The 15,554-nt window shown below is 52.3% G+C and overlaps 1 protein-coding gene across 22 annotated transcripts in view; it reads right to left on the reverse strand.

Annotated features, from left to right (window-relative positions):
- DYSF (dysferlin) overlaps window positions 1–15,554 on the reverse strand; it is a 224,180-nt gene that overhangs the window by 158,487 nt on the left and 50,139 nt on the right. For 13 of the 22 annotated variants that reach the window (XR_008200104.1, XM_052647718.1, XM_052647726.1 and 10 more), the window contains exons 4-10: window positions 13,924–14,029; window positions 6,210–6,324; window positions 4,982–5,074; window positions 4,432–4,643; window positions 2,355–2,483; window positions 1,904–1,966; window positions 1,196–1,246 (exon numbers count right to left, since the gene is read on the reverse strand). Coding sequence is in view for 21 of the 22 variants with exons in the window: in XM_052647718.1 (XP_052503678.1) it covers window positions 1,196–1,246; window positions 1,904–1,966; window positions 2,355–2,483; window positions 4,432–4,643; window positions 4,982–5,074; window positions 6,210–6,324; window positions 13,924–14,029 (769 nt within the window). In the remaining variant the exon portion in view is untranslated. The remainder of the gene's footprint in view (window positions 1–1,195; window positions 1,247–1,903; window positions 1,967–2,354; window positions 2,484–4,431; window positions 4,644–4,981; window positions 5,075–6,209; window positions 6,325–13,923; window positions 14,030–15,554) is intronic. The other 9 variants (XM_052647736.1, XM_052647740.1, XM_052647738.1 and 6 more) reach the window with 1 other exon arrangement.

A 15,554-nucleotide genomic window follows, 5' to 3' on the forward strand; every position in this document is an offset into this window, starting at 1 on the left:
AAAAAACTGCTTCTCCAGAAAAACAGATTCCGTTTTCTATCTGTGACTACTTCTCAGAGAAGGGGTCATATTTTATTTGGAAAGCAGAAGGAGAGTCAAATAAACCTGTGCCCTTTCTTTCCATTTGATAAATTCTTGAAGATTCAAAACTGAGAAAATCAGTAAGAATGACATTAAAACATCATTTGTGAAGATCTCCAGTGCCAGTTGCCTTGACGCTAATCTGTTAAACACATCCCATGCTATCAGTTCAAGGTCCTCTGCAGGTTCATTTCTGCACGTCTGGGACACATGAAGGGGCAGGGTCACCCCACGCCGCCCTCCTGGACCACTCCCAATCTGGACCCACTCCCCAGCCCCGGTGAGCTCAGGGTACTGAGCTCTGGTGTCACGTTGGCCCCAGACGGCCAGACTGAGGAGGAGGGCTGCCTAAACGCAGGCCCACACTGCCTCCCCAGGATGCTAGGACAAATGTGGATTAACAGTAAGAAGCCGAACTCCCCCCGCTGGAGAGAAGGGGGGCGGTTTCCCTCTCCTCTCTTTTTGTCAGAACGTTTTCCTTGGAAAACTTGTCAATATAAGCATTTTCCCTGACTCTTTGAAATGTATCTTTTTAGAAGCCAGATAAGTCGTTCCTCAGCTTTAGGACCCAGGAATGCCTTTCCCCAGGCTCTCCGATCTCTGGCAAGAGAAGGGCCTACTTTAACCAAATTGTAAAACTACCTCCCATCATAAAAATGCAAGTGTGTTTTCTGATTTTTCTTGTGATGGTCACCCCAATTACCAGATAAAGTTAGGATGAACTATGTATACTGAAGACGCTATCCTGGCCACTAACTTGGGCATTAGTAATTGTTTATTGTTCATCTCAAGAATATGTATGGAATGGGTTGTGTCTGCTTGGCTCTATACAAGATTTCTTTCTGTCTTCACAATCTCTTATCAGATGGCCCATAATACCATCATATTGGTTTAATGCTTATTCAATAACAAAAGTGCTCTCTTTCTCTACTACCTTTGTGAAGAGAATTTCTGGGTTAGGAGAAGATCTTGTTTGGATTTTATCATCATATTTTTCCAAACACAGACCAAGACAGATAGGTCTCTGAGCACCAACCCTGCCCATCATCCACAGAGTTTCCGCTAATGTGGATAAACGAGAACTGATTACTTTCAAAGAGAATAAACCATTTACCCGGAACTCCCCGATGAGAGCATCTGTTCTGAGGGAACGGGAGTCCACCACCTGAAAGGAAAAACAAACTAAAATTCTGGCCTGCAAGTAAACGTTGGCCCAGACAGGTCCCAGCCCAGCTGCTCCTCCTTCCCAAATAATAACAGCCCACACTCTCGACAGCACCGGCTCTGTCCCGGAGATTATTCCAAGCAATGCTTAACCCTCATGAGAACCCCACAGGTAGGTACTATTATCGTTCCCTGTCTCCAGATGAAGAAAGAGGCACAGAGGCCACTTGTACAGAATCACACGTCCTCTCCACGGCATAGGCAGGACTAGAAGCCAGATAGCTTGGCTCCAGAGCCCACACTTCTAGCCACTCAACTATACTGCCTTTCAGAGGAAGCGGGGGTGATGGAAAGAGCTAAGGGCCAGTGAAGCAAAATCTTGGCCAGAAGCAGACATATAGACAAACAAAATAAGATGAAAATCAAAGGACCACAGCGCGAATGAGTCTGGTACCTGGGGAAGCTGGGCGGCGTCAGGGTCTCCCCACTCCGCTGCCACCTGCATCCAAGCCCCGAAGGCATCTTTGTGCCAAGTGAAATGGGAGGGGGGAGCGCGGGGGTGTGAGCTGCTCCCTGTCACCTGGGCTCAGCTTCTAAGCTTCTCACACACGCACACACACACGGAGCCCACAGAAAGCGTCTGATGGCTGGCACGTACCGTGATGAAGATGGGCTCATTGAACAGCTCCACAGGAGAGTCAAATACATTGAAGAAGAGAGTCTGTTGGTTCAGGGCGAGAGGGGGACAGATGAAGGCCCTCTGAGCCCGGGGCCGGGAGGAGACGGCCACCGCCCAGCCTCCAGGGCTGGTGCACACAGTGAGTGTGCGGTGGGCTCAGCCCAGCACCAGGCTCTGGGGATTCAACCTCACAGAAGTGGTCATCTCAAGGACAGGGTGGCCGGCCCCACGGATGGTGGGGGTGTGGAGCAGGGGGAGCCCAAGGCAGGAGTAAGAGCAGAAGCCCTCTCTCCAGTTCCTCAGATAACCTGCTCAGGACCGGGCACTGCCCTCCACCCAATGCTACTGCCATCTGCAAAACCCAAGTGAACTGCCAGGCATCCGCTGCGCACTCCCACCAAGGCACTAGCCCTAACCCAGGGGCTCCCACCTCGTTGAAGAAGGGGCTGTTTCCTTTGTGGATCCGTGTCCGCTTGGTCTGCCCAGCGGCGGTGACCTTGACCACAGGCTTGATGTTCACCCCTGGCAGCTGGCGTCCCTCGATCACCTGGACCCTGATCTGAAAGCCAGGAGAGGCTGTGAGCCGGAGGAGAGGAAGAAGTCAGGCACACACCCCCACCCCACGCCAAGAGTCAGAGATCTCAGGGACCACCCTCACAGCCAGCCTCTTGGGACGGGTATTAAAAAGGAATTAGGAAGAGCATTGTAAGAACAGTATTTTCCCACCAAGGTCCTTGGCATCTAACCACCCCATGGTGCCACGTAAGAGCTGCCAGGCTGCCCCAAGCAAGCTGCCAGCAGGAAATTCCAGGGCTGGCCCGAGAACCCAGTCCCTGTTCAATTTCTGCACAAGCCCCATCTCAGGCCCCTCGATGGTGAGGCTTTTGGGTGCCTTGAATACTCCTCACTGACAATTCCCTCAGAGGTCAGAGGTACAGAGTGATGCAACCCCACTTCATTCTTACATAGTGTAAGATGCAACACAGAATGTCTGACATTCTTAGAAGTGAGTTTTCTTCATTGAACTTTCAATAAGTGACGGTTTCAAGAACACCTGTGCCTCCAAAGTTACGCAAAAGATTAAAGAATATTACGTTTTAAAGTGTTAAAGCTTTCATGAAAAAAATACAGTGTTTACTGGTTCTAATTTCTAACCAGCAATTATTTATTTTAAAAATAAGCTGCTATAGAATATATTATCAATGGCAATGGGAAGAGGGAGGGAGTGATTTTTATTCTTTTCATTGTATTTTCCAAATTTGCTACCAAAAAAATCTTTTTTTTTTCCATTTATTTATTACTTATTTGGCTTCACTGGGTCTTAATTACGGCATGTGGGATCTAGTTCCCTGACCAGGGATCGAACCCAGGCCCTCTGCATTAGGAGTCGTAGGCACTGGACCACCAGCGAAGTCGCAAAAGTTTTTGTTTGTTTGTTTGAAGGAGGAAACAATAACATGTCTTGTAAATAATAATAAATTAGAATTCTGCCCCTCAGGCAAACACGAAAGTGAAAACGTTAGTCACTCGGTAGTGTTCAACCTTTTGTGACCCCATGGACCATAGCCCACCCGGCTCTTGTGTCCATGGGGTTTTTCAGGCAAGAATAGTGAAGTGGGCTGCCATTTCCTTCTCCAAGGTATCTTCCTGACCCAGGGATCAAATCAGGGTCTCCTGCATTGCAGGCAGATTCTTCACTGTCTGAGTCATCAGGGAAGCAGGCAAACATTGTGGGTTATAACTAAAACTTTTCTAAAATTACCACAATTTGGAATTAAAATATATTTTGATAATTCATTGCATTTAATAAATAAATATCGAAGTTTCCTGTTTTTAATTTTTAAAGTAGTTCTGAAGTTAAATATCACTAAATGCAAATTACATCAAAATGGAAAATTCTGTAGAAAAGAAAAAGAACCAAAAAGGACCCAAATTAAGTGAGATAGGGTTTTTGGATAAAAATAAGTCAAAGGGTTAATTTTCATAGTTTTATTCTGTGACAAGCTTGAACAAATTCAAACTGCACATGACCTTCAGAAAAATCATGACGATTAACAGGGGGAATGGATAGAGAAAAAAACACAGGCAGAGCTTCTTAGATTTGGGGACCTTGTTCAAATGCAGATTGAGTCAGTGGGTCATGTTGTCATGCCCCAGGTGACAACCATGCTGTCCATCACTTTGAGCGAGTATTCCCAGCCGGCGTTCTTGCCTGGGGAATCCCGCGGGCGGAGGAGCCAGAGCGCGTTCGGGGCGCCCGGCTGGGGAAACAGGCAGCAGCTGTGGTGACGCTGGCGCTCTGCCGTGACCGACCCCCCCACTATTTTTAAGAGTAAAACCAGGGGCTGGGGAGAGGTATTTTCTAGAGACCCCAAGACATGGCCTCCCCATCGAGCGTTTGCCCAGGACCCAGGGGAACCAGACTCCCGTCTTAGCACCTCCCGCACAGACAGGTCTTACACTGGCCGCAGAGGCTGCCTCTGGCTGAAGGAGGAGGCCGCGGTCACCTGGAAGTCCTGCGGCTTGTCCGACAGCAGCTTTCTGGGTGCAGGCGCGCTTCTCTTCCTGCTCCCCCCGGGGTGGTAGGGGGGAGGATGGGAAGGCAGTTTCTTCGGGGTGCTGGGGGCCCCCGGGCCCGGAGCCCCGCTCTGGTCCAGGAATGGCTCGGCCTCGTCTCCTGTGAGCCCCTGGTCCTCAGTGTCCTCCTCTCCTCCTGTGTCTGGAGGAGAGGGTCGTAATGAGGCTGGGTGCCTCTGGCCCCTGGGTCCCAGCTGACGGCAGACCCGACGGCCCAGCACCCACCTCCCCTGCCCCTCTCTTTCCCCAGCGGTCAGCCAGGATGGATGAGCGAGAAGAAGAAGAGCTTCTAACAGCTGAAACTTGAGGGTGGTCAGTCTGGTTAGCAGGCAGGAGGAGACAGAATGGCCCCAGCCCTCCCCGCCAGGACCTGCAGGAGGAGCCCTCCTGGCTGCCTCGCCCCGCTCTGGGGAGCTGATGGCGGCAGCAAGTGGGCTGGTTACGGGCGGGAGGGCCGGCTCAGCCCAGCCCGCGTCTCACCCGTGGGGGCCAGCCACTTCCTTCCAGAGTGTCTCGTGTCCACGGTGCTGTCACTGAGCAGGGACCAGGTCTCGGCCTGGCTCTGGCCCCCACCTGGCACATGGGCAGGGCACAGCCCCAGGAGGGGAGGGAGCTGGTGAGGGAAGCCAACCCAGGGCCCCCACCCCCACCAGCCCTGCCCTCCCCGCCTGCTCCAACCTGACACAAAGCTCCGAACAGGTGCTGGTCGCCACCTTCGGGCCAGAGCCTAACTTTGTCAGATCCACCTCAAAGTGGTCCCAGAACATTTGGGACCCTCGCTCTCTCCACTCTCGGTCACCAGGAGCACCCCCTTCTTCTTCCCTCAACCCCAGTCCAGAGGGATCAGCCCACCTCTGAGCTCAGACAGTGCCAAGGCCAACAAGAGGGGCCCCGCTCTGCCTCCCCAACCAGGAGCCCCACACGGCCCCCAGGACGGGCTCAGGGCACACCTGGGATGGGCTCCCTTCACCAAGGGAGAAATGCTGGAATCTTTCCCAGGGGCAAGACCCCACCTGGCCCATCTGTGTGCTTCCTGTTCACTCCAGCAGGCTGAACTGTCACGCCCCCCTAGCCACCACTGACAAGCCAGCCACCCTAGCTGGTCCTCACTTCACAAGGCCAGGAGAGGTAAGTAAAGGGCAACCGTGAGGCTTGGTCAGTTCAGTCTGCTCACTTTCCACAAATAATAAACTGTAGGCCCAGAGGGGGAGTGACTGGCCCGAAGCCACACAGCTACTGGTCTCAAGGCAAGACAGGAACTCATCCCCTGACTTCAGCTCAGGGTTCTCAGGGAAAGTCGAACTCTTGTCACATGTCATTGCTAAAGACCTGCAGAGTGCTGGGCAGCGGGTGGGGCTCAGGCATCTCCTAGGATAGACCTCCTCCCCAGCACAGGCCGGCCCTCTAAAAGTCCCACCTCTCTGGAGCTGCAGAGGGCTGGGTACCCAGTGCCCACACAACACCTTCCTTGAACCTCTGGCACTGGGAAGACGTCATCATAGTAACCCTAGTGGCACCTAGGGGGCATGCCTCCTGCTCCTTTACTTTGTAAAATGGAAGTCAGTTCTACAGACTCCCCACCCACCCACGGCCTCTCTTCGCCAGGCCTGGGCAGCCCCCAGTCTAGAAAGGCACCCCCTTCCCAGGCTCCGGTGCCACCACTAGGCTTATTCCCCCAGCCCTGCCAGGGTGAGGGTGGGCTCCTCACCAGCCACCATATCCATGTCAGGCAGAGTCGGGGAGGGTTCCAGAGGTGTTAATGGTGGGAAGGTGGGCATGGCTCCAGGCAGCGGCGTGTAGGACACCTGCAGGACCAGCGAGGCCTGGAACAGACAGGGGTGAGAGGGCAGCGGGTTAATGTTGGCCTCCGACCACCGCCCTCCAGCACGCTTCCTGTTCCTGTATCCCTGTTCCTTTCCTCCAAACCAGGAATGGAGTCTGGTTTGCAAGAGGCACAGCAAAGCCATCCCCAGGAGCCCATCAACATAGTCACGTGGTTAGGAGCACTGAATCTGGAATCAAGTCCCACCACTCAGAAGCTGGGTGACTTTGGCAAGATCTGAAATATCTCTGGGCCTCAGTTTCCTCATCTGTAAAATGGGGGTAGTGACGGCAATAGCACTTTCGGCATAGGGTCAAATGAGGATTAAATTAGTGAACTGAATGCCTAGCAAGCTTCTATAAATGGATCAGTGGTTGAACTTCACCTGCAGGATTTTTCAACTCTCAGCTTACACCCGTCTTCAGAAAAAAATGCCCCCTTGGCCACTCTGCTCAGTCAAGGGTCCTCCCCTGTTTCTCCACAGACAGCTCAGCCTCTCTCTGCTTAGGCCCCAGATAGCACTGAAAGGATGAGGCCCTCTTTCTTCCCAGAAGCAACCCCCAGGTGCTCTGGCTTTGACCAGCGAGGTGGGGGTGACCCATCAGGCCGTTCACACGGACAGGGGAGGCTGCCTTGTGCCCCCACCCCATCCAAGCCCACCAGGAGACCAACACCCTTCAAAGGGCCTGAATAACAGGTACAGCCACGCCAGGTTCTCCAGCCTTGCTGCTCCCAGGCCAATGGAGGCCTGACCAAGCCTTCCCTGGTTCAGCAGGCCTCCTGGGGCAGCCTTTTAATCCATCAGAGTAAGAACAAGTCCAAAGCATGAAAGTTTCAGAATGTAAAAGAAAATAAATTGCATAATCCCACCATTAGTCACATTTTGATATAATTCTCTCCAATCTTTTTTAATGAATAATGTTCAGCTCTGCTGTACATCGAATATTTTTTTTTACTTCATATGAGACAATAAGCATTTCCCCAAATTTTGATAAACCCTTTATAAACATAACTGTTAATGATACATAATATCTTCTGAGCAACTCAGTGTAATTCACTAGACAGCCATCTCTGCTGAGTAATGTTAGGGATGTCCGGAAACCCTTGGAGCAAATCTTGGTCCTGAGCTGGAAGGCGCTTACAGTCCTGGGAGTATCCAGCTCTGGAGCTTGAACCATTCAGGCGAGGGCCTGGACTTGGGCAGCCAGGCTAAGGGAGGGCAGGGCGGGGGTGTGTGTGGTGGGTGAGGAAGGGTGCTCAGAACACTGAGGAAGGAGGCTGGACCCAGTTCGCCATCCCAGGAGACCTAGTAGGAGGCCCCGCAAGGCAATAAGACCCTTAAGTCCCAGACCCAAGGCATTGTCCTAACGGCCGTGCAGGTTCCTGAATCACCACCAGGTGTCGCCACTTGAGCTGCCAGCGCCCCCCCAACCCCAAGCTCCAGCGACACAAAGAACAGCCGCTCAGGCGGCCCCAGATAACCAGACCCGCCCACAGCCACGCCCATCTCCCTGAGACTCCAATCCAGGTCTGGGGTGGGCCTGGGAAGCTGTGTTTTCCTTCACTTCATCCAAAGGCAATCTGGGCTCTTCGGAGCAGTAACGAATTCCAGGGTTAGGCCAGAGAAGGTAGATGACCCAGGAACATCTTTTTTGTGCCGGAAAACAAGGAAATATTCAAAGAACTATAGAAACATGCCAAAAGGACACAGAACCCTTTTGACATGTTTTATTATCAAGGGTTTCCACAGGTTAAATCTGGGACAATTTAAACATGAAAGTAAATGATGATGGTAACAGACTAAACCACTGAATAAAACAGGAATATATGAATCCATATAGAAATAAATTAATAAATACAACAGGAGGACACTTCTCCTTATAGTGGAATGCCAGATGATTAATGCAGAAAAAAATTAATAATTGATTTAAGATATCACCATTTAGGAAGCATCGAAGCAACAATCCAACCAAGAAATAATAGTGAGTGTTAAACCTACTGGATAAACATTAGATACAGAACAAAGTATTTAGAGTCACAAAGCACCTTTCCCCGTCCCCAAATCCTCACTTATTAGAAAGGAGAATGGATGCATGATTGGCGAAGAAACCCAGCAAATGCCAGGTGATCAAATGATCCAAGGTAAGCACACAGAAATGAAACAAATAAAAATCCTGCCACTCCAGGACATGATGGGGTCAGCAGGGCATTGCGGTGTTCCGTTCCTGCCAAAGATAAACACCCTAAATCTAATTGCAGGCAGATTCTTTACCAGCTGAGCCACAAGGCAAGTCCAAGAATACTGGAATGGGTAGCCTATCCCTTCTCTAGCAGATCTTCCTGACCCAGGAATCGAACTGGGAATCCTGCATTGCAGGCGGATTCTTTACCAACTGAGCTATCAAGGAAGCCCAGTCACGAGAAAACAGCACGCAAATGTGAACAGGGGGGCATCCTACAGGACAGCTGGCCTGGATTCCCCAAAGTCTCAAGGTGACAAGGTTATAAAAGTCAGACGCGGAATTCTCCCAGGGGAACGAAGACTAAAAGAGACGGAACGACTAACACAGCAAATGATCCTTAACTGGATCCTTCTGTTATAAAGGGCACTGTCGATAAAACTGATAAAACTTGAATGAGAATCTGTGGTAGGGTCACATCAACATTAATTTCCTCATTTTGAAGGTTTCATTGTGGTTATGGAGGAGAAAGCCCTTAATCAGAGAAAATACACACTAAATTCAGGATGAGGAGTCAGGAGAAGGAATTAAATGGCTTAGAACAAAATATTCTTTCAACCACTCTTGCAACTTTTTGCTGAATCTTAAATTATTTTAAAATAGAAGGTTCTGAAAATCCAAGAAATTTGCTTCTGCTATAACCACAGGAATCTCATTTAGCAGAGATGAATGACGCCCCCCTAACATGTGGTGGCTGCGGGCTTCTGACCCTAGGACCAGATTCCTTTGAAGAACACCACTTCCTGTTCCTCAGAGCTCACCTTGCCCAGCCACCATCCTTCACCACCTGGGGGCTTCCAGTACACCATCTCTGTGCAGAAGCAGAGCCGTGTGAGTATAGCTGCTCCAACTGCTCCATGCTGTGGACTGGGTGCCATTAGCAGTGGCCTCTGAATCCCAAGACCATCCAAGTAACCCCTCCTCTCCTGGAGTTTCCTGAGCATCAGATCTCCACACTGAGGGCGCCCCGCCCCCGCAACCTCCTGAAGACTTAGCAACATGCCAGTGGCTCCAGGCATGTGAAGAGACCTCGGGCACAAAGCCAGTTCCATCTTTTACATGCCCATCAAGGAGCAACAGGAACACTCCTGGCAGCTTCCAAGGATCTAGAGCCCAGGATCTAGAATAGATCTCGCAGCAGGGGGCAAGCTTCAGGGTCCACTGCTTCACACCCAGGGCTGGTTAATTCTGGAGCTCTCTAGCTCTATTGAGAGTTAAAGGAAACAGGGCCTGTCTGTGGGCCTCACTCAGGGTCAGAACCTCCCACCCTCACTGGGACATCATATCTCATAGCCTGTCCCCTTCTCCAGACATACCCAGAGCTGAGGTTCTCTTTCTGTGGGATATAGTCATGCTCTCCTAGACAGTGACCCTGGCCCACAGCCCCCAGTAGGACCCTCTTTAAGGCCCTCCATATCAAGGCACTCCATGGGACAGCCCTGCCCCTCAGCTCCTCAGCCCCAGCACCAGCATGCATGCATCCTGTCCCAAGGCCATTATCACTCAGTCACGTGTCCATCAGAGCACGCTGCCCTTGAGCAGGTAACCTCAGTCGCCCACGTCTGCCATCTGGGGCTCACAGTCAACACCACCACAGAATTCTGGACGGTCCTGTCTGGCCCACAGGCTAAGAGGGTCCAGGAAACCAGGACACCAGGAAAGGCAAAAAGACAGGCAACCCCATCAGATCCTCCTACAGGTTACAGGCCCCAGCTCCCGGGCCCTTCGCCTACCCTGCCATGCTCAGCCCCACTGCTCACCGCCTGCTTCCTGGGCCACAGCTCGCCAACCCTGAGCTTAGGAAGACCAACCCTGGACCCTCCCACCCCCACCGTTCCCAACACACTTCACGCGCCTGGACCACACTCACCTCTCCCTCAGACAACACCCAGAAGCTGGCAGGAAGGTAAGATGCGGTCCTGAGCTGAGGCAGGGGTGGCCGGCGGCATCTTCAGTCACTTGAAGGATACTCAGGGATTCACCAAAGCACCTCAGTGCCTGCCCCCAACACAGAGGGCCCACCTGGCTCCCCGGCCCACCCCACCACTGGGTTTTACACGCTCTTCTCACCCAGCGGGTTTCCCTTTCTGATCAGACTCTAGCTTGTAAGGCTGAGGAGCTACTGACAGGTTTTCATGGTGCGCCATCCACACCCTCATCAGTACGCTGCTCTCGAAACACATTTGTTGCTTCCCTTCATGTGTGTCCAGCGCCCTCGTGGGCCTGGAGACTCCCCCAAGATAAAGGTAGTGTCCTCCACTTCAGGCTAGAGGCGTCTGAATGAAGTTGGCATCTTCTCATGGCACGCAGCCCAGTGTGCCACATCTGAAGGGACTAGGGTGGGAATGACAGGCAGGTGGAGCCCACAGGCCAGCCCACTGCAGGCCCCTCCTCCTCTTCCTCAGTCCTGCTGGTTTCCTAAGGATCCCACAGTCAGCATCACAATCTCCCATCACACCATCAGCAGCTTCCTCTGGCCTTCTGAGATCATCTGAGCCACAGCTAACTGGGGATGCCTGGCAAGCTCTGCCCACCAGACTCAGCCCAGAAATCGACCTCAGAAAATGACCAGTGAGAATCCACAGCTGCTGACGGGGCTCTGCGTCCCTCTGACCACATTCCCTGCTCTGTGGCCCAGGGTGGGGAGTCCCAGTTCAGGGGGTGTCGGGACCTGCCTGGGGCTGCCACGGAACTCAGCTCTATCACAGGGGCTAGAGGTTGGTCCCAGACCCTCTCCACAGGCCAGAGCCACCTCCTGGGCTGAAGGGAAGGAGGTCCCAGGCTATACTGTGATTTATAAGACATATATTGGGTCATTGAGACGACCAAAGTATATTTTTCATATACAGTTGGTCTTTGTCCACACCGCCTGGCTTACAGCTCCCCAAACTCTTGGAATTTCCTAACTGTTGAAAGTAACAACAGTATCTCTTGTTATATTAATACGGTGACTTCTGGACCTCATCTGAGGATGGAGCTGATTGCCAGGAGGACCAAACCTGTGACTGGAGGGTTGTAACTTCAGTCCTGTCCCTAACCTCCAAGGATGAGAGGGGGGCTGGAGGTTGAATCAATCACTGATGGCCAGTGATTTAATCAATCATGGCTATGCGATGAAACCCCGAAAGGATGTGAATCAGGGAGCTTCTGGGTGGACACTGGGGAGCATGGTGCTCCTGGAGAGAGCATGAAGCTTTGTGCTCTTCCCCAGACCTTGCCCTGGGTGTCTCTTCTGTCTGGCTATTCCTTAGATATATCCTTTTATAATAAACCCATAATCTAGCAAGTAAAATGTTTCCCTGAGTTCTGTAAGCCACTCTGGCAAAGTCCCTGAACCTGAGGAGGAGGTCCTAGGAACCTCTGATCTATAGCCAGTTGGTTAGAAGCACAGATAACAGCCTGGACTTGCCACTAGTATCTGAAAGGCGGCGGGGGCAGGCCTGAGCCCTTAACCTGCAGGATCTGCTGCTACAGCCAGGTAGATGGCGTCAGAACTGAGTTGAATCACTGCTACCCAGCTGGTACCCAGGCATTGCATTGGCATGGAGAAGCCTCCACACACACACACATTGGAGGTGGGTCCAGGAACCTAATTTACCCCACCTCCCGGACCCCGTGTTCCACTCCCACCCGTCACCTTCTGGCTCTCACACCCCTTCTTGGAGACATGGTCTGGGACAGAGTGGCAAGCTCCACAAACAGCCAGGAGTCCCAACTCAGGGAAGAGAAGGCAGTCAGCTCCTTGCTGCTGCTTGGGAAGTGCAGACAGAGTGCCAGACCACAGCGAGAGGAGGAGAGGTGAGGCAGCCGGGGAGTCACAGCCAGGCTCAGCCCCATGGTCGGTGTCTCAGGGGCTGGGGGGCCTTTGAGCCTGGAGGGGAGCAGGGGCGGGCAGGCTGGCAGAAAACACCAATGTCACAGATGCATAGAGGGTGTGAGAGAAGAGAGGTTTGAGCAGCTCAGTCAGGAAGCGAAAGACTCTGGTTGGAGGCACTGGGGGCCTGACACATGGCAAAGTGGGCAACCCCCATCCCTGAGAGCAGGGGAAAAGCACCAGGCAGATCCCCTGACTCCAAGCACCTGTGTCCCCTGCTGCCTCGATGCCCTCCTTGACTCCTCCATCAGTGCTCTGCGTCTCCGGAGCCTGCCCTGGCCATCTTCAGGACCCCTGGAAGGGGCAGCTCAGAAGTCTCAGAAGCCCTAGAGCTCTTCCTGAAGAGCTCCAAGGGAGGACAAAAGGGATTCAGCAGGCGATACACCCTGCACGGACCAGAATGTTCTACCAGTGAGCACTGTCGAGAAAGGGATGGATTCTCTAAGAGACATTTCCCCATCAGAGAAGAATCCCAGCCTTGAGGAGCCTGAGACACAGTTGGGGAAAACTCCAGCATCAGAAAGGCAGTGACCCCAGAGTCCACTCAAGTCCCTTCAACCGCTGAGAGTCGGGAGACACACCCCCTGATTCATGTCCCCATCTGGACGCCGATTCACCACGTGACTTCAGTCGCTCACTCTCTTCCTCCAGCTCCCAGTTCCAAGCAGTGCTTCCACTCTCTAGAGCTCTGCCCAGACCAGCCACTTCCTGATTCACCAAGCCAGCCAAGAGCCCCCAGCCTCAAACACACACACACACACTCCACCCGGCAAGGTGGCCACACTCTGAGAGACTCCCCAGGACCCCACGGAGAGGAAGTATTTCCAAATCGATAGACTCCCCAGTGCATCCTGGGAGGTGGGGCTGACTCAGAGGAAAGGTCAGGAATTCTACTGACCACAAAGAAAGGACCCCGCAGGGTATATTTAGCTCACTAAAAATAACGGAAGGCTGGGGATGAGGGCTGGGAATTGTCTGGGAGGGCTAGGAGAACACTTGAAAAGCTGGGGGAGGAACAGGAAGAACAATGGAGGACAGGAAGGGGGTCTGACAGGTCCCGGCGGGCAGGGGAGGGGGATGTCTGCCTCCCTCCTGCTGTGATCTGTGACCCAGATGACTCAGCTATTCCAGACCTGGAGAAGGGCCTGGACGCTAAGGAAGGACTACCAGGAAGATTGGGGCGCTGTAAGCAAGGCCGCCAGGAAGCTTCGGAAGGCACCAGGTTTCCAGTGAAACACCAATCCCAGGAGGTGACCCGAGGCACACTGGTGTGAGGCAAGGCTGGCTGGAGCCCTGCTGGTGGGGCCCAGCTCCCTCTTCTGCCCCTCCTATCCTAGCCACCCTTGGGCCCCTCCTGGGCACCCAGAGCTTCAATCAGGGTGGGCTAGGCCTGGGTGCTGGGGGCTGGACCTTGACACATGACTGGGGTCAGAGAGCAAGGCCTCTGACAGAAACCAGCCGAATACAGAGGCCAGTGGACACTTACCCCTGTGGGCTGCTTCTTGGTGTCCAGCAGTGGGGCATTGAAGCTGGCAGACAGGCTGGGGGTGGCGAGGACTTCCCGGAGGGGGATGTTGGCTTCCCCCAGGAACCTGAGAAGAGAGAAAAGTAGAAAGTCAAAAAGCAGCCAAATGCACCCCAGTTCTTCTCCCAAATACCCTTCACCACTGCCACCTCTCAGACAACCCATGGACAGGCTGATCTGCCTAGAACACCTAGGAGCCCTCAGGACTTCCCTGGCAGTCTGCTGCGGTTACCCCATCACCAGGCCTGGAAGGCCAGGCCCCTCTCTGGGCACCAGAAGAATAAGAGATGCTTTCCTTTCCCCCAAGGTCAACTTTGACCCCTTCTGCCCCTCCCTAGAGGCCCAACCTCACTACCCCACGTGCCTGGGCTGTCCTACCCACCAGACCTAAACAGTCCACCAGAGCAGCCCCTCCCTCCGCAGCTCTCCTGACCTGCTACTACACAGACCTTCCACCTAGTGTCCCTGAGCTGGGCCAGTAAGGAGGGTGAAGGGCAAACACACAGACCCTCCTATCTCCAGGGACAGGGAGAGAGGACAGTTGGAGCGGGGAAGTCTGCCCCACTCCCAAAGAGGCCCAGGACTATCACCCACACATGCGAGGCCAAGGGGAGAGGGCCCATAAATGGAGGGTCTCTTAGGAAAGAGAAGGTCGTCCTTTGATGACCAGTGAAGGGACCCTTCAAAGGGGGCCAAGGGAAAAGGTTGTGTCTCTAAGCCAAAAAGTGAGCAAAGGGTGTTCTGCAGCAGTAAGGAAATCAGAGCAGCAAGTGGCCTCTATCAGTCAGAACTGCGGCCGTGTCTGCACCGAACTTGGCCATGATTCCTGCACCTTACTGTCAGGACGTGAACGACCAGTCACAGATGTACTTTCATCATCTGCTTCATAATTTTTTTCCTGATGGGTAAGTAGCACACCTGTTATCTGGGACCTCCATTTTTCTGGTGTCTACAACAACTGATTTGAAGATGAATTTTTATGACTCATGAAATAAAACTTCCATCTTGACCTAATTAACTAATTGTTCAAACTGGCTGTTCACAACGACGCAGCACTTCACATTCACCACTACTATCAAGAAACAGAGAAGGGAGACATGTGCATGTTTGGCTGAGTCCCTTTGCTGTCCACCTGAAACCACCACAACATTGTTAATCGGCTGCAGTTCAATATAAAATAAAGAGTTAAAAAAAAAAAGAAATAGAAAACAACAAATGTTGGCAAGGATGTTGAGAAACTGAAACCCTTGTGGTGAGAAATTGAAACATTGGTTGGAATCAAAAACAATGCAGCAACTATGGAAAACACCTCAAAAAGTTAAACATAGAATTACCATGTGATGTAGCAACTCCGCGTCTGAGTAAATACCCCAAAGAATTTAAATCAGGCGCTCAAAGAGATACTTGTACACCCAGGTTCATAACAGCGGTATTCACAATTGCCAAAAGGTGGAAGCAACCCAAGTGTGTAACAACAGATGAATAGATGAATAAAATGTGGTAAAGGTACACAATGGAATATTACTGAGTCTTAAAGAGGAGGAAAAGTCTGACCCTTGCTACAACATGGATGAATCTGGGAGATAGTGTGC

The sequence above is a fragment of the Budorcas taxicolor genome, chromosome 11 (genome assembly GCF_023091745.1).
Source record: "Budorcas taxicolor isolate Tak-1 chromosome 11, Takin1.1, whole genome shotgun sequence".
NCBI lineage: Eukaryota > Metazoa > Chordata > Mammalia > Artiodactyla > Bovidae > Budorcas > Budorcas taxicolor.